Source organism: Giraffa tippelskirchi, chromosome 10 (genome assembly GCF_054371585.1).
Source record: "Giraffa tippelskirchi isolate mGirTip1 chromosome 10, T2T-mGirTip1v1.2.pri, whole genome shotgun sequence".
NCBI classification, from domain to species: domain Eukaryota; kingdom Metazoa; phylum Chordata; class Mammalia; order Artiodactyla; family Giraffidae; genus Giraffa; species Giraffa tippelskirchi.
This window is the reverse complement of record NC_137284.1, coordinates 29,392,878-29,411,203: the sequence shown is the minus strand read 5'-3', so window position 1 is coordinate 29,411,203 and position 18,326 is coordinate 29,392,878. Positions and strand designations below refer to the sequence as shown.

The following is an 18,326-nucleotide window of genomic DNA, read 5'->3' as shown; positions in this document are numbered from 1 at the left end:
ACACTTTGGACTGAAGAAAACAGAAGTGTAAACACCTGAGATCATAAGAGAGCATGATTTAATATGTCCCAGTGAAAAAATGTTTTAAAGAAAATAAAGCAATGGAGAGGGGTAGGGCAAAACAACTGAATTGTTAGAATCCACAGACTCCTTTATAAGATCCTGTAGAGGACCACTGGATGGCTTCACATGTGAATTTTACCAGCCATTTTTTGTTCGTTCTGTTTTAATTGACTTTTCATGGAGTATAGTTGTTTTATAATGCTGTTAGTTTCTTCTATACAGCAAGTGAGCCAGTTATGAATTCCACCAAACAGAGCGATGTTAACACCTATGCTTCTGAAAGTATTGCAGAAAATTGCAGAGGAAGGAATACTTCCAAACTCATTCTGTGAGGCCAACATCATCCTGATACAAAAAACAGACACAGATATCATAAAAAAAGAAAATTATAGGCTAATATCAATAATGAACATTGAGAAAGCCTCAACAAAATATGAGATTCTCGTTGAAATATGATAATAACATTAAGTGGATAGAGGCTTAAGTTAGAAGCAGGTTGGGCTACTGAAGTTCAGAAATAGAAACTATTTTTGTTTTTTGTAAAGTGGTTATAGTACCATACAATCTTGAAGCAGCATCTGATATGACCTACTACTATTAGATAATTAAAAGTCTAAAATTGTTCATTTTATTGTGTATGCTAATGTGGTAGTTATACTATATATAAACAAATAGTCATTCCCATACACAATATTTATAATGTGTATAACCCTATGTGTTCTTTCTCATAGACAATGGCAAAATGATTGTCCTTTTGATTTCTGAAAGATGTCTGTCACTGGCAATTTTTTACTTTCTTTGGAAACCAATTTAATAATACTTAAGAGAATCCACTCAGGTCTGATGAAGATATATGACCTGTCCAAGGGTACATAGCCATTTAGTTTAGGAACAGGGATTCTATTTATTCATTAAACATTTTTTTAGAGCCTACTTCATAAGGCAGTCCCCACTTTCAAGCAGCAGTGTTTAGCTAGAATGGAGGTGAAATTGGAAATGGAGGTGAAAACAGGATAGAGGACATATGTGGCAGACAGATAAAAAAAACAAATAATGTCATCTTGATACTAACTACATAGAATTAAGAGGTGCATGCACAGTCCTTTGATGACAGAGATGGGAAGATCATGGTGCTGATTAATTAACTTAGTGGCAGATCTAGAACTATATTTCCCAACTCTTAGTCCAAGGTTTCCTTTTTATTTCTGCTGTTACACACTGTTTTTCTGAGCAAGAAAAAAATTATTACTATTATAAATAATTATTTATGATTAAGGGCTTCCCTGTGGCTCAGCTGGTAAATCTGCCTGCAATGCGGGAGACCTGGGTTCAATTCCTGGGTTGGGAAGAGCCCCTGGAGAAGGGAAAGGCTACCCACTCCAGTATTCTGGCCTGGAGAATTCCATGGATACAGTCCATGGGGTCGCAAAGAGTCGGATACAACTGAGCAACTTTCACTTCTCACATTTATGACTAAATTATTATTTTATTATTAATTGTATGTGGAATTAAAATTGACCATATTATATATATCTCTGGATTTGGTAGTAAAAATAAATAATTTGTAGATTGGTATCTTATTTATTTGGGATTTTCTTATATTTTTATTCAAATTGAATTTACTTTGATTTTTGTACTCCTGAGAGATTGCATCATATTTAAAAAAATTATCAAACTTTGGTTTTTGTTTAATTTTGTTCCTACTGTTCTTTTTAACCAAAGAGATTTGAAGTACCATTCTAATAAAAACATAGTCTAAGATTTCTCATTGGTCAACAGTTTATTTTAATATGCATTCATTCCTAATATGTAATTTTAAAATTCAAGGTTAATTAGGGTTAGCTGTACTAGTGTTTTGGATATTTTTAATATGTTTTTCTTTTTTAAATGTTAATTTCTAATAGGTGTTATTCTGAAATCATTTTAGAAGTGAAGAAAGATTTTTTTTAAAATTTACTGAAGTATAGTTGATTTACAGTGTTGTGTTAATTTCTGCTGTACAGCAAGGTAACTCAGTTATCCATATGAATATTCTTATGTTCATATTCTTTTCTATTATGCTTTATCGTGGGATATTAAATATAGTTCCTTGTGCTATGTAGTAGGACTTTGTTGTTTATCCGTCCTTTATAAATTAGTTTGCATCTGCTAATCCCAAACTCCCATTCTTCCCCACCCTTATTGGCAACCACAAAGCTTAGAACAGGAGAAAGATTTTTATGCTGCCTTTTGTCTTTCCATTTTTTTTAGAAATCGAAACGAATTGGCTGAGACTCTTGCACTCCTGAAAGCACAAATTGATCCTGTACTGTTGAAGAACTCTAGCCAACAGGACAGTTCTTCCCGAGAAAGTCCCAGCTTAGAGGAAGAGGAGACTAAAAAGGAGGAAGAAACAACTAAACAAGGTTTTTTTTGTGTGTTTTGTTTTTCTTTGTTGTGTAATTTCTTCTCTTTTCCACTCTTCTTCCCAGCTATATCAATTGAATTTCCCTCAATTTGAAAAATTTTAACTCTTCCTTTAAAGGAGCTAGATTTTTCTATCATTTAATGAAAAAGAAAAAGAGGCAAAGAAACCATTGAGTACTTTGGTCTTTTATACTGAACATTTAAAAAATTTACATAAAAATGTTCCAGTCATCAAAACATGGTATCTTTTACTAATTTAAGAATACAAAGACTATTAGTGAACTTTTGAAAAATTATTGTGGTAAAATATACATAACATAAAATTTTATCATTTTAACCATTTTTAAGTGTACAGTTCTATGGCATTAAGTTCATTTGTATTGTTGTGCATCTATCACCTCCATTCACCTCCAGACTTATATCCTCCAACTAAAACTCTGTACCCATTAAACACTAACTGCCCCTTTCCCCCACCCCTTAGCCACAGACATCCATCATTCTTGCTGACTATGAGTTTGACTAACTCTAGGAACCTCAGTTCAGAGAAATCATGCAATATTTGTCCGTTTGTGATTGCCTTATTTCACTGAGCTTATCTTCAGTATTCCTCCGTATTGTAGCATGTATCAGAATTTTTCTTTTTTAATGCTGATAGTCTCTTGTATGTATCTGCCACATTTTATCTGTTCATCTGTCACTGGACACTTAGGTTTCTTCTACCTTTTTTCTGTTATTAAGTAATGCTGCTGTAAAAGTGGGTGTACAAATATCTGCTTGCACTTCTTTTGGGTATATCCCTGGAGTAGAATTTTTGGATCAGATGATAGTTCTGTTTTTAGTTTTCTGAAGATTCGCCATATCGTTTTCTACAACTGCTGCACCATTTTATGTTCCTATCAGTTCTGCATAAGGGTTCCAATTTTTTCACATCCTACCCATCACTTGTTGTTTTTTTTTAATAATAGACATTCTAATGATGTGAAGTGGTATCTATGGGTTTTGATTTGCATTTTCATAATGACCAATGATACTGAACACTTTTTCATGTACTTGTTAATTTGTGTTGCGTGGAAAAATATTTTAAGTCCTTTTTTGCCAATTTTTAAATTGATGGTGTGTGTGTGTGTGTGGTGTGGATTGGTTTTCTTTTTTTGTTTTGGGTCGCCCTGAGTAAATTCTTAAGTGTATGATAATTGTAGTTATTAAGCTTGATTTCCTGATTGACTTTTTTAATACGGTTAACTGAGCAGATCAAATCCTAACCTTTTCAGAAGATCAGAACCAAGTCCTAACTTTTCTAGAAGCAGAGAAACCAACTGAAGTCTAACATCGTTTGGTTAATACTTTTTCTTGATAACATGCCTTTTAATGACGAGGCAGAATTTGCTCTCTTTATTATCCTTTCTTCCTCTACTGTTAGTTTTCCTTTACTGTTTCGATTAGAACCTGAAAATTGTATGTTCTTACCTTGTTTGCTGCTTTGAGGAAACTAATCATAAAGTCATCCCCTAGCTGCAAGCATTGCATAAAAACAAGTAATTTTGCCTTTTAATGTAGGGTATAATGTTTGTACATACTAATTAATATTTCTTTTAGCAAAAATCCTGATTATTCTCCTTTTACTAGTGTTTATATGATTTCAAATATCTTTGGTGGTTTTAATTATGAGCCTTATTTCTGATGTGGCAAGTTCTTTTCTATATCCTAAAATTCAGTTTGTGACCTATATCAGTAAAGCTTAATAATTTTTAAAGTAGTCTAAACCCACTTTTGAATTTTTAGATTTTTTAAAATTGAAGTATAATTGACATAACAATTTTAGATTCGTTTCAGGAGTACAACATAATGATTTGACATTTGTATTTGTTGTGAAATGATCACCTCCTTTAGAAAGCAAAGAGGAAAGGAAGAAGAAAAGAAAACCCTTTCATGATTAGCGAAACTGTTGAAATTTTCTTTTCTGATTAAATTTGTTATGATTAGAAACAGCAGGTGAAAATTTAAGTTGCCATTCATAATTTTTGGAAAGTGTCAGTAGCATGGTTTTTGACTGTCTACAGATTCCCCTATAATAGGAACATATTGATAGCAAAAGTAAAAACTGTAGTATCTGAAACTAAGATCTTAACAGAACTTGGGTACTCTGGGCCTTATGACTTCTCAAACCTCTCCAGCTGAAGATCCCTTCCAGAACTAAACTCCACACAGAGCTTCATGCAGTCTGCTGGGAATAGGATCTAAATTAAAAGAACAGGGACAGTAGAGGCAAGTTTAAAAAAAAAAAAGTTTCAAATGAAAGTATGGGAGAGGTCTAGAGTTACATAATCTCATAAAGTAAATCACTTTAATTTTTAATATGAAAAATGCAAAGCTTGATAGCAGTAAAATTAGAAAAACTATCTACTTGACATAAAAATGAATAACTGGGGAAAAAAAAAGAGTAACTAAAAACGATCAAGACCAAATCCCATAGAATTATAATAACGAAAGAAAATTAGAAGCATATTAACATCACTGCAGAAATGAAAACTTAACCAAAAGACATTCTCACTAAATGTATGAAAACGCTAACTGAATAGTTGGCAGAGTTAATGATTTTTTCAAAAATCCATAAATAATATCTGAGTCAACAAACACAAGAATTAATGGCCTTAAAAAACAGCAGATGACTCGTGCGTGAGGGGAGCAGAGCCAGAGGCCGAACTCAGGATCTGACAAGATGGCCGGTCTGCCCCACAGGATTATTAAGGAAACCCAGCATTTGCTGGCAGAACCAGTTCCCGGCATTAAAGCAGAACCAGATGAGAGCAACGCCCGTTATTTTCATGTGGTCATTGCCAGCCCTCAGGATTCCCCCTTTGAGGGAAGGGTTTTTAAGCTTGAACTGTTCCTTCCAGAAGAATATTCTATGGCAGCCCCTAAAGTACGTTTCATGACCAAAATTTATCATCCTAATGTAGACAAGCTGGGAAGAATATGTTTAGATACTTTGAAAGATAAGTGGTCCTTGGCACTGCAGATTCATACAGTTCTGCTATCGACCTAGGCTTTGTTAAGTGCTCCCATTCCAGATGATCCATTAGCAAATGATGTAGCCGAGCAGTGGAAGACCAGTGAAGCCCAAGCCATAGAAACAGCTAGAGCATGCACTAGGCTAAATGCCATGAATAATAATTTAAATCGATTCAATTGTCAAGTGTGTATCACTTCTGTTCTGCCAAGACTTCTTCCTTTTTTGTTTGCATTTAATGAACACAGTCTTAGAAACTACAGAATGAAAACCCAGGCATCTTCAATCCTTTGGTGATGAAATGCATATTAGTAAATCAATGTCTTCTCCTTATTCACTGTTGTAATAAAGCATGAGCAGAGGCTAGAAGTATCATCTGGATTGTTGCAAAACATTTAAAAGCAGTGATCCTTCTCTGCTTTTATTCATTCCCCTCATCATGGTGTAAGTATAAAGCACTGTGAATGAAGGTAGTCATCAAGGTTAGCTGCAGGGGTGTGGGTGTTTTTTACATTTTATTTTTTTTGGTAGGGGGGAAGGTAGTTTAATTTTATGGGCTCCTTTCCCCCTTTTTGTGGTGATCTAAGTGCATTGGTTATAAGCAGCTAACCATTTCTTTAGAATATGCTCTCTAGCCAAGTCTAACTTTATTAGATGCTGTAGAGGGACAGGCTTGATTGTTTGAACCAAAATGGGAACATCAAACATGCATCACAGCCCTCACTAATAACATTGTGACCTTGCTGTCAAGTGTAGAATCTTCCCTTCGAGAAAAAGCTTGTGACAATTTTGTATGGCTTGTCTGAAAATTTCTGTAAATCTTATGTTTTAGTCAAATATTTTTTGTTATTCTTAAAAAAAAAAAAAAACAGCAAATGGAATGTTGTGTGTTTTTAAAAATAAAAACAAAAGCAAGTCGATGAAGATTTGAGAAGCAGAGATAAAGGTTTGAAGATATGCAATAAAAATCCTACAGGGGTCCATAAACAGAAAACCAAAGGAAGGAAACAGACAAAAATACTAAAGACTATGCTTAGCATAACTTTTTTTTTTAACTTATTTATTTTTAATTCAAAGTTAATTGCTTTACAGTATTGCTTTGGTTTCTACCAAATACCAAACATTGTTTCTACCAAACATCAATATCAGGCTGCCATGAATCAACCATAGGTTTACCCATGTCCCCTCCCATAACTTCTTGAAATAAAAAGAATGTAGGACTACATATTTTCAAGACACTAAAGACCCTGGAAAATCAACCCAGAAAAACTAGCATCAAGACATATTCTAGTAAAACCCTTCAGCTTTGAAGAAAGTACTTCGGCAGTCTTGACAGAAAGACCAGGTGACTTACAAAGAAAAGAATATCAGACTGCCATCACTATCTTTGAAAGCAATGCCTTATGCCAGAAGAAAATGCCATAACATATGTAAAGGGAAAAAATGTGAACCAGGGATTTTATGTCTAGCCAAAATGACTTCTAGATAGAGACTGCTAAACTGCTATCAATAATTAAGATCTATTTTCTATGAGTCTTTTTATAGGAATCTTCTAGTGAATGAGCTTCAGATAGCTAAAAAGACTCACAAAACCTCAGTGGTGGGTGATATGGAAATAAATATAAATATATTCATTTGTATGGCTTCACACACACACACACACACACACACACACACACACACACACATTTCCTACCTCTGTTCATGAGAGGAATCTAAGAACAATGATAACCCAGTAACAGTGAGCACTCTTTTCTCTAGATTTTCATTTCAAAATATCATTTTCTACTAAAAGTGCCCCATAGAGACAATTGCTTTAGGGAGTGGGCAAGAAAAATACAAGATAAGCTAGAATATTTTAGAGTGCCAGAAATTAAGGATGTACTCAGAAAATAATTTGGGCATCTCAGTAGGACCTAGTGCCAACTGGAAGGAGCTCTCAGTGGTGAAAGCAGAACTGTTTTAGCAACAGATTTATGCAGCGATAGAGTTTAAATCTATGACTTCGCATTTCTGTAAGTTCATGATTGAGTAAATAAATACGTGGAGAAGGGATTACTTTTCCCTGCAGGTGAATATCAATTCCTTCTACACTCCAGGGACTATACTTTCCTGCAGTGTGGAATGAATGAGAGAAATAGAAATTTACCATTAGGGAAATACTACAGTAGTGAGTGTCACAGGTGAGATCTCTGACAGACATTAAAATGAGTGGGTACAAATTTGTGGAGAAACAGTATATTAGCATAATCTCCCAAGTGTCTTTCCCATGACATTTACCTATTACAAAGAGGGAAGTGGTTAACTTTACAGTGGAATCACCAGCTGACACCACCTGAACCAAATGATCAAGGTATTTACATCATCATGTACCCTCTGGTATAATGCATAGCATCTCTTTTGTGGAATTTTCATCAAAAATGTATATCTTAATCTAATCTTGAGAAAACATCAGATGAAACCAGATTGAGAGGTATTCTGCAAAATAACTGTTAAGGTCAGGAAAGAATGAGGAATGGTCACAGATTGGAGGAGACTAAAGAAATCCAAGAACAAAATGAGACGTGTATCCTCAAACAGAACGGACCTGGCGGGGGGGTGGGGATCTGGCGAAATTTAATCAAATCTGTTTAATAGTGTTTTGCTAATGTTAATTTCCTGGTTTTGAGAAGTATGCTATGAGGGCACAGGTTGTTAACTTAGGGGAAACAAGGTGATGGTGTCCTTGAACTATCTTTGTAAGATATCTGTATGTCTAAAACTATTTCATAATAAAGATTTGAAAAAGAATGTTGGGTGAGCATTAACTTAATAGTTTGGGAAGATCCCCTGGAGAAGGGAATGGCTACTCACTCCAGTATTCTGGCCTGGAGAATTCCATGGACTGTCTAGTCCATGGGGTCGCAAAGAGTTGGACACCACTGAGCAACTTTCACTTCACTACATGTAACTAAATCTAAATGACAGATAGAGTGAAAAACATATAGTCTTTAATAACTTTGTGTTTTAACAGTGGAGCTATAAGACAAAACAAATGGAGAAAGAATGGGAAGAGTACATAAAAAAACTTGCGGACTTTCCATTAAATTACTTTGGTGATGGTGGTGTTATTATTTGGAAAATTTGCATAATATATGTGAAATGTAATTGATATTCTAATTGTATCATTTGTGATATTCTTGAAAACCAAGATTCTCAGTGATGGAAAAAGAAATGAGATAAAAGACAGAAAGTTAAGGAAATATTGTTACGAAACTCATTGATTATTTTTATTATTTTCTAGCTCTGTCTACTGAAAATGAAAAGACATAGAAACGGTGGCCAACCCAGTAGCACTGAGCATCCTTAGTACCCAGATTGTGGTCTTGAAGTACAATTTCCCATTAAAGTAAATCAAGGCTTCTTGGGAAAATGGCTTATTCCAGTTCTGGGGTATAATGAGCCAAGAAACATCCTGTCATTCCAAGTAATAAAGACTCTTATCAGAGTCACGCCAAAAAAAACCTCAAGAGCCAACTTAAAGAGGTTTCCACTGTATAAGATAGGACAAGCATCATAAGGATAATAGCTATAGTGGATTAAAACACATTGAAGAATGTCTTTTATATATATATGTAATATAATATATATATATATATCTTGATTTATTTTTGCCTGTGCTGGGTCTTTGTTTCTGTGTGGGTGTTCTTTAGTTGCAGAGAGTAGGGGGCTACTCTCTAGTTGCAATGCGCAGGCTTTTCATTGTGGTGGCTTCTCTTGTTGCAGAGCACAGGCTCTAGAGCACAGGCTCAGTAGTTGTGATGCACAGGCTTAGTTGCTCTGCAGTATACGGGATCTTCCCAGACCAGGGATCAAACTTGTGCCTCCTATGGTGGGGCCAGGGAAGCCCCATTGAATAGGTCTTAAATCTTGATACAAATTTCATCATGATACTAATAGAAAAATTTGAAGGATACCAGTGGGGACCAAATTATTAACTTGGAAACTGTTAAGCAGAAAGAATTGAGCTTTCATCCTGCCTTTTCAGTATGAACTATACCACCGTAAAACAAAATAATACATTAGTAAAGCTTATTCTTATATAATTTATAATCACTGATGAAAGATTGACAGAATGGGAATATCATCATTTTGCATTCCCTAATAAGAAAAGGTTTTATTTATTGAGCATTAACATCTCTTTAACAACACAAAAGGATGGTTAAACAGTAATGCCTCTTGATAAAGAACATACCACCACCAAAGTACTTTTACCACAGAAATTCTGTGGTATTCTGTGGTAAACATGAATCTGCTGAAGGCTATAGATTAAAGTGGTGATTTACAGGGGAAAAAGAACAAAGGCATATGAGAATGCACTCAGCAAAATCCAGATATTACGGATTTGCATCACCATCAAATTGCTTGATTCGGTGACTCAAATACATTGCAAAAAAAAAAAAAACAATGGAAGAGCAAGAGTAGATTAAAGAGACCTAAAAAAGAAAATAATAAACAGGTAAAACTAAACTATAAATCAAAATAAGGAAGTGATTAATATAATATAAAACTCGAGGTAACAGTTATCATTGTTAGAGAGGGAATTACTATTGGGCAAAGGCTTATGTGTGACCCTTGGGATGCTAACAGGGTTCTATTTCCTTTTTGCCTTCTAATAGTTTATTGAATGGTTCATTTGTTTTTTCTGGCTTTATTTTGTTATACTTAATTATAAAAAATTTCTTGATGCCTTTGTCAGATATCTACCATGTAATTTTTAAATAAGTTACAGAAGGATTGGCACCAATTTGTATCCCTTTAACATGGAATAAAATGGTAGTTCCCTGGTGGCTCAGAGAGTAAAGAATATGCCTGCAATGCAGGAGACCTGGGTTCGATCTCTGGATCAGGAAGATCCCCTGGAGAAGGGAATAGCAACCCACTCCAGAATTCTTGCCTGGAGAATTCCATGCACAGAGAAGCCTGGCGGGCTACAGTCCATGGTGTCACAAAGAGTTAGACATGACTGAGTGACTAACACAGAAGTGTGAGGACAGCTCCTACTTGTCCATTTAATGCATGGTAGTAATATATCAAATGATAGTTTCAATATTTTGAGCCCAGGAATCTACTACAGCTCATCAGTGAATACATAGAAATCTGTTGCATTTCTGTACACTTAACAAGATCAGGAAGAGAAATGAAGGAAAGAATCTCCTTTACCATTGGATCAAAAAGAAAAAAAATACTTTATTCCTTAGGTAGGAATAAACCTACCTAAGAAGGCAAAAGACCTGTACTCTGAAAACTATAAGACACTGATGACAGTAATCAAAGATGACGCAAAACAGATGGAAGGATATATTACACTGTGTTCTTGGATTGGAAGAATTGATATTGTCAAAATGAATATACTACCCAAAATAACTATACTGCCCAAGGCAATCTCTCTGTCAAATTACCAATGGCATTTTAAACAACTAGAACAAAAAAAATTTTTTAATTTGTCTGGAAACATAAAACACCTGAAGTAGACAAAGCAGTCTTTGCCTAATGGTGCTGGGGGTATCAGGCTCCCTGATATCAGACTATCCTATAAAGCTGCAGTCAGAAAAGTAGTGTGGTACTGGCACAAAAACAGAAATATAGATCAGACGGACAGGATAGAAAGCCCAGAACTAAGCCCACACACCTATGGCCAATTAATCTACAAAAAAGGAGGCGAGAATATACAGTGGTGAAAAGACGGTCTCTTCAGTGAGTAGTGCTGAGAAAACTGAACAGCTATGTGAAAAAGAATGGAATTAAAACACTCCCTAACACCATATAGGAAAATAAAATCAAGGTGGATTAAAGACCAGATTAAATGTAAGACCAGATAATATAGAACTCTTAGGGGAAAAAAATAGGCAGGACACTTTTTGACATAAATCACAGCATTATTTATTTGGATCCACCTCCTAGAGTAATGAAAATAAAAACAGGGTCATCCTTGACAGTTGAGTGGTTAAGACTCTGCGATTTTACTCTTGGGGGGGCATGGATTCAATCCCTGATCAGGGAACTAAGGTCCTGCATGCCATCCAGCATGGGCGAAAAAGGAAAAGAAAAACAAAAATAAACAAATGGGACATAATTAAACTTAAATATTTTTGCACAGCAAAGGAAGCCATAAACAAAATGAAAAGACAACCCACAGAATCGGGGGTGTGTGTGTGGAATATTTGCAAAAGATGGGCAACTAACGAAGGATTAATCTCTAAGTGTACAAGTAGCTCGTGTTGCTCAATATCAAACAATGCTGGAGAAAGTATGGAGAAAAGGGAACACTCCTGCACCGTAGGTGACAGTGTAAATTGGTGCAGCTACTATGGAGAACAATATGGGGGTTCCTTTAAAAAAATAAAAATACTATTTGATGCAGTAATCCCACTCCTGGGCATATATCAGGAGAAAACCATTATTTAAAAAGATACATGCACCCCGATGTTCATAGCACCACTATTTACAATAGTCAAGATGTAGAGGCAACCCTGAATGTCCATCAAAAAAAAATGGATGAAGAAGATGCAGTATATACAATGGAATATTACTCAGCCACAGGAAAGAATGAAAAATGGCATTTACAGCAACACAGATGGACCTAGAGATTATCATACTAAGTGAAGTAAGTCAGAAAGAAAAGGACAAATACTGTGTGACATCACTTATATATGAAATCTTTAAAAAAAAAAATGTAAAAAACAGAAACAGATTCTCAAAAAAGAAGCTTCTGGTTAACAAAGGGGAAAGGTTGGGGGTGGGGATATATTAGGAGTTTGGGATTAACATATATACATTACCATATATAAAATAGATAATCAGAAGGGACCTATTGTATAGCTTAGGGAACTCAATATTCTATAATAACCTAAATGGGAAAGTAGTCTGAAAAAGAATAGTTAGATACATGTATATATGTGTTACTGAATCACTTTGCTGTATACCTGAATCTAACACAACATTGTAAATCAATTATATTCCAGTATAAAATAAAAAATTTTAAATAATAATTTCAATATTTTAAGCCCCTTTTGGGAACTAAAGTCTGTCATTGTCTTAAAAATGGTGAAATTCCTTTGCCAAGAAAAAATTCAATTGCAGGAATAAATTTCTTTCTTAGATATGGACGGTATTTCACCTGTAATATTTCATTCATTTTCAGTCGGTAAATATATATTGAGGACATGTTGTGTGTCATACACTATTCTTGGTACTAGGAATAAGACTGTGAACAAAACCAATCAAATTTTAACCTTCATGGTGCTTACATAGTAGTATAGGGAGATAATGAAGAAGATTAATGAATAAAATACATGGTATGTTAAATGATAACAGGGAGCTATGGAGGTAGAATAATTTGGGGGAAAAGAGATGGTATAATTTTAGATTGGGAAGGGGGATGTCAAAAAAGGAGTCACTGAAAAGGTGATACTTGAATAAAAACTTAAGAATCTGAGAGAAGAAGCCATGCAGGTGTGTTGAGAATTTTAGCTTTTAATCTGAATAAAGTGACATGACCTTAAAGAGCTTTTATTATTCTCTTGATATAATCCCCTAACTGTTCTTATTTCTGTCCTTGATTTTCTTCTGTTCTCCATACTGTGGCCAGTGAGATCACGTTAAAACAAGTGATATGGTGACATTGTTAAAAACTCTTCCTTCTTAGGCTGGAGGGCATGGGATCAAACTATAGGTGGGAGGATTGGCCTTAGCTTAAATAATGTCTCTTTTTTAACAGGTATAGGTTTACAGGTCTAATGATGTAAAGAGCTTCTGTCTCGTGACTTCTGTTTTCTGTCTGAAATTGAAGACAGGATCATCTGAAAATGGGGACATGGCCAAAAGTTAGAGGATTGAGGAGAGTAAAAAAGAGTGAAATAACTGTTGCTAGAAGAAAAGCAGTAGGTTACTGGGTGGTGTTGAGTTTTCCTTTTTGTATCCTCAGTAGCTGACACAGAGCTCTGCTTATGGTACGTGCATTGTGCCTGTTTATTGTGAATTAATTTTGAATATATGGCACAAGATTAGATTTGCGTTGCTCTGCTATCATTTGTTGCTTAAGCTCTAATTGACCATCTTGCAAAATGGTCAATGTATTTTATTCAGGTTGGTATACTAAGTGAGGAGAAATGGTTTGAAAGATACTTAGCAGTACCATTTTCAAAAGAGCTATATACAGGGACTTACTTCTCTGGTGGTTCAATGACTGAGACTCCTGCTGTCAATGCAGGGGCCCCAGGTCCGATCCCTCGTCAGGGAACTATATTTCATATGCTGCAACTAAGACCCGGTGCAGCCAAATAAATAAATATTAAAGAAGAAACAAAATAAGTTATATATGTATGTCGTTTCAATGACATATGTAATTAAGATGTACATATGTAGTTTTAATGACAACTCACCAGGCTTCCCTTGGGCTCAAATGGTAAAGAATCCACCTGCAATGCAGGAGACTTGGGTTTGATTCCTGGGTTAGGAAGATCCTCTGGAGGAGGGCATGGCAACCCACTCCAGTATTCTGGCCTGGAGAATCCCATGGACAGAGGAGCCTGGCAGGCTATAGTCCATGGGGTCACAAAGAGTCAGACACAACTGAGTGACTAAGCACAGCACCATGAATGGGAATAGTGTAACCAGCTATACTTGATTTGTCCAGGACTGTCTCAGTTTTAACACAGCAAGTCCCAGGTCCTAGAAAACCCCTCAGTCCTACTTAAACCAGAAAGTGTGGTGACCCAAAGTTGGGTTGTTTATCATTTATCTGATTATAAACATAGTACATATTCACTGTGGAAAACTTGGGGAAGTATAAAGCAAAAAGTAAAAATTAGTGTCACATGACCAAATGACAGCACCACTGCAATCTCTTTCTTTCCAGTCTTCATTTTAGGCACAGTTACTTATTTACTTATTAGAATTGATGTGATAAATACAGTTTTATATCCTACTTTTAAAAGTACATATATTTATGTATTTATTTGGCTGCGTTGGGTCTTCCTTAGGACACTCGGCATCTTTTGTTGTGGCCTGAGGGTTTAGTTTCTCCACGGCATGTGAGATCCTAGTTCCCCAGCCTAGAATCAAACCTGCATCCCTTGTGTTGTAAGGTAGATTCTTAACCACTGGACCACCAGGAAATTCCCTATATCCTACTTTTGTACTTACCATTCTACTTTGAGAACTTTCCCATGGCTTTAAAAACTAAAGAATAAAGTTCCAAGTATGAAACAAGCACTTAACAAATATTTATTATTGACTGGTTATACTAGTTTATACTAACACCACCAGTGTATGATCACATTTCTTTCACCATATTTTTAGAAACTTTGAATGTTATCATAAATAGAAGCTTTGCTGGTTGGTTTGATTAAAATCATGTTGCTTTTTAAATTTTAATTTCTTTGATTACTAGTAGAGTTTGAACATTTCATCTTTTGTGAATTGTCTGATCATATCATGGGTTATTTTCTTCTAGGACCTTTAGTTTTTTCTTGTATTTTAACTAGTCTTTTAAGTAGGTATATTTGTTAAATCTTTCTTCAATGCAATATTCTTTAGCATCTGTTAAATGTTATGTTCTTCCCAAATCTCACTGCATAACTTGGTCAGATAAACTTTGAAAGATTTGAAATTAAATATTATTGTATAATCTACCTTACTTTCTGTTTGTAAAGGTTACATCTTAAAATGTTCTGATATAATTTATCAACATTTAGTCTAGAATTTGTTGCCATTTCAGTTGGGTTCAGTACATTCAGGAGGTGTTTGAGTGTCTTACTGCAAGTAATAATCCATGATTCTTCACAGAGTAGTGTTCATTACACTAGTAAGGCAGAGATTTATAAACCAACAGTTGTAATTCTGGGTAATAAGTAATGCTATAAAAGCCTATATAAAGCAAGGCACAAATGCAGAAGATACAGTGGTTAATTCTTTGTAGGGGAAACACTCAGGTAAAACTAAAATGGAGTGGCATTTGAGCTTGAAGGATGTAAGATTTTCCCAATAACATATATAATAATAAGTAACAGTAGCAATGCCAACATTGAGTGCACCCTTCTGTAATCATTAACAACCCTAGGAGTTAGTTATTTGACATTTTAATTATTTTTCAAAATGGGAAAATACGAATGAGGAGGTAAGGAAAAATAGAAATGGCCTTCTAGGCAATGTTGACTGGTTAAAAATGATGATTGCTTAAGGGAATTTTCTGATGTGACTAAAGATTGTGGTAAGAAGGAGCCAAATAACGTATTATCGTCATCATAATGGCTCCCAAACCATACTATGTTAAGTGGTTTTCAAGCTTCATTTTTTAAAAAATCCTCACGGCAGTTCCTTGAGTTAGGTGTTCTGACTTCAGTTTTAAAGAATCCAAAGAAACTTAATTATCCCAAGGTGTCATAGCTGGCCGATGTGTAAGTAGCAGGAGAGTGTTTTAAGTTTTATCTGGCTCATAATCTTAATTTTTAATGAAATATTTTAAATAAACAGATGATAGTATGAAATACTTAAATATTACTAAAATTATCTTTTAATTTTTAAAAACTTATAGAACAATTAAACATTTCCCTTTCCCTTCATTTTCCATTCCATTCCCCCTACCCTTATTTTCCAAGCAGTGCCACAACCCTGTGAATCATGTGAATTTGCTATATATGTTTGTAGCCACATCAACATATAGCATTATTTTATGCATTTCATAACTTGTACAAATGCTATCATACAACCTGTTCTTTAGTATATTGCTCTTTCACTTATCTTTCTGTTTTGGAGATTTATCCATATTGATCTTTATAAATTCATTTCTTTTGTTTTCTCTGTAGTGATTATTCATTTTTCCGTTTGAGAGATATTATTTCTCATTTTTCTCTTTTATATCAGTGCTACAGCAAATATTCATGTACATATTTCTGTTTAGTTTTATGTGAGTTTACTTTCTTTGAATAGAATTGCTCAACTATAGAGTATATTTCTTCAGGCTTTAGAGTAGATATTTCCAACTTGCTCTTTACAGTTTTATACTCACTTATAAGTATATAACATTTGAGCAGAATCTGAAATCACTATGCTGTTTTAAAATTTCTGAAGTCTTGTCTTACAAGAAAAGAATTATAAAGAAACTGAAGCATCAGAGATTAGTTATTCCTTATCACCGAAAAGATGACAAGCCCAGTATATATTAAATGATACCGATTAATTTTGGTTAAGTATGGGAAAGAAAAAGTAGTAGGAAACAAAAGTGAGAGGAAAGGAAATCAGACAGGGTTGCATTTGGCTACATGTTTTTCAAATGGAATTTTTTTCTTTTTTTAAAAAAATTGAGAGATTTAAAAAAATTCTATAGTGCTTTACAATTTTCAAAAGTTTAACAGACATGACTTCATATAATCGTATAATAACACTTCTGTTCTATCCCTATGTTGTACCACCCTGCTTCCCGCCCCCTACTGGTACACTGATTTGTTCTCTGTATCTGTGAGTCTACTTCTTTGTTTTATTCAGTAGTCTGTTGTATTTTTTAAGATTCCACATAAGAGATAATCATACAGTATTTGTCTTTCTCTGTCTGACTTACTTCATTTAGCATAATGCCCTCCAAGTCCCCCCATGTTGCTGCAAATGGCAAACTTTCATTCTTTTTTATGGCTAAGTAGTATTCATTACATATATTTACAACATTTTTATCCATTTCATCTGTTGATGGACACTTAGGATGCTTCCGTACCTTGGCAGTTATAAATAGTGCTGCTGTGAACATTGGGTACATGAGTCTTTTCAGATTAATGTTTTTGTTTCTTTCAGATACATACCCAAGAGTCGAACTGCTGGGTCATATGATATTTCTGGGCCTTCCAGGTGGCTCAGTGGTAAAGAATCCTACTGCTAACTCAGGAGACAATGGGTTCAGTCCATGGGTCAGAAAGATCAACTGGAGGAGGAAATGGCAACCCACTCCAGTATTTTTGCCGGGATAATCTCATGGACAGAGGAGCCTGGCGGGCTACAGTTCATGGGGTTGCAAAGAGTTGGACATGACTAAACAACTGAGTACACATGGTATTTCTACTTTAGTTTTTTGAGAAACCTCCATACTGTTTTCCAGAGTGACTGCACCAATTTACTTAGCCACCAATAGCGTATGAGAGTTCCCTTTTCTTCACGTCTTCACCAGCGTTTGTTATTTGTATTCCTTTTGATGATGGCCATTCTGACACATGTGAGGTAAATTTTTTTTCTTATAATAAAAAGTCATGTGGTAAGCACTCTAGGTCTAGTCAAGCAGCTCCATAAAGCCGTCAAGTACCCTTCCTAGTCTGCCATCCTTAGCATGTGGCTTTGATTGTTCCCTTTCCAGGTATTGTGTGCAGACTCTGGACAGAAAGAAGGGGAAAGGGCAGAAGGCATAGGTCAACTGAACCCTGTAAGTCTCACCCAATAGATTTCTTTATGCGTCTCATTGGCCAGAGCTGGTTCAAATGACCCTTAGCTTTAAGGTTTCTGAAGAGGCAAGTACTTTCCTGAACAAAATTGGAATTCTAGTAGTAAGAAAGAAGATAGATACTGGATAGGCAGCTAGCAATGTCCTTCACTGTAATTTACATTGACATTCAATGTTTCATTATATAGTGATTCTGGTTGGGACAGGTGGGAGAGCACATAATAGGTGATTAGTAAATATTTGTTGAGTAAATGAATGAATGTGCTTTAGAAACCCACAATAGGTAAAAGTTGTCTTGAATCCCTTCAAGTTTGTCAAGCAACATTGCTTCTGCATTGTGATTTTGGAGGTGAATTTTTCCTTGAGTTTTGTTACTTCAGATTT

General features: G+C 35.0%; 1 protein-coding gene and 1 pseudogene across 3 annotated transcripts in view; both read left to right on the top strand.

Annotated features, from left to right (window-relative positions):
• The window catches only part of RSF1 (remodeling and spacing factor 1), a 154,800-nt gene that overhangs the window by 94,648 nt on the left and 41,826 nt on the right, over window positions 1–18,326 (top strand). For all 3 annotated transcript variants that reach the window (XM_081537473.1, XM_081537472.1, XM_081537474.1), the window contains one exon: window positions 2,314–2,468. In XM_081537473.1, coding sequence (XP_081393599.1) covers window positions 2,314–2,468 — 155 coding nt within the window. The remainder of the gene's footprint in view (window positions 1–2,313; window positions 2,469–18,326) is intronic.
• Window positions 5,189–6,114, top strand: LOC145523860 (ubiquitin-conjugating enzyme E2 N pseudogene; annotated as a pseudogene).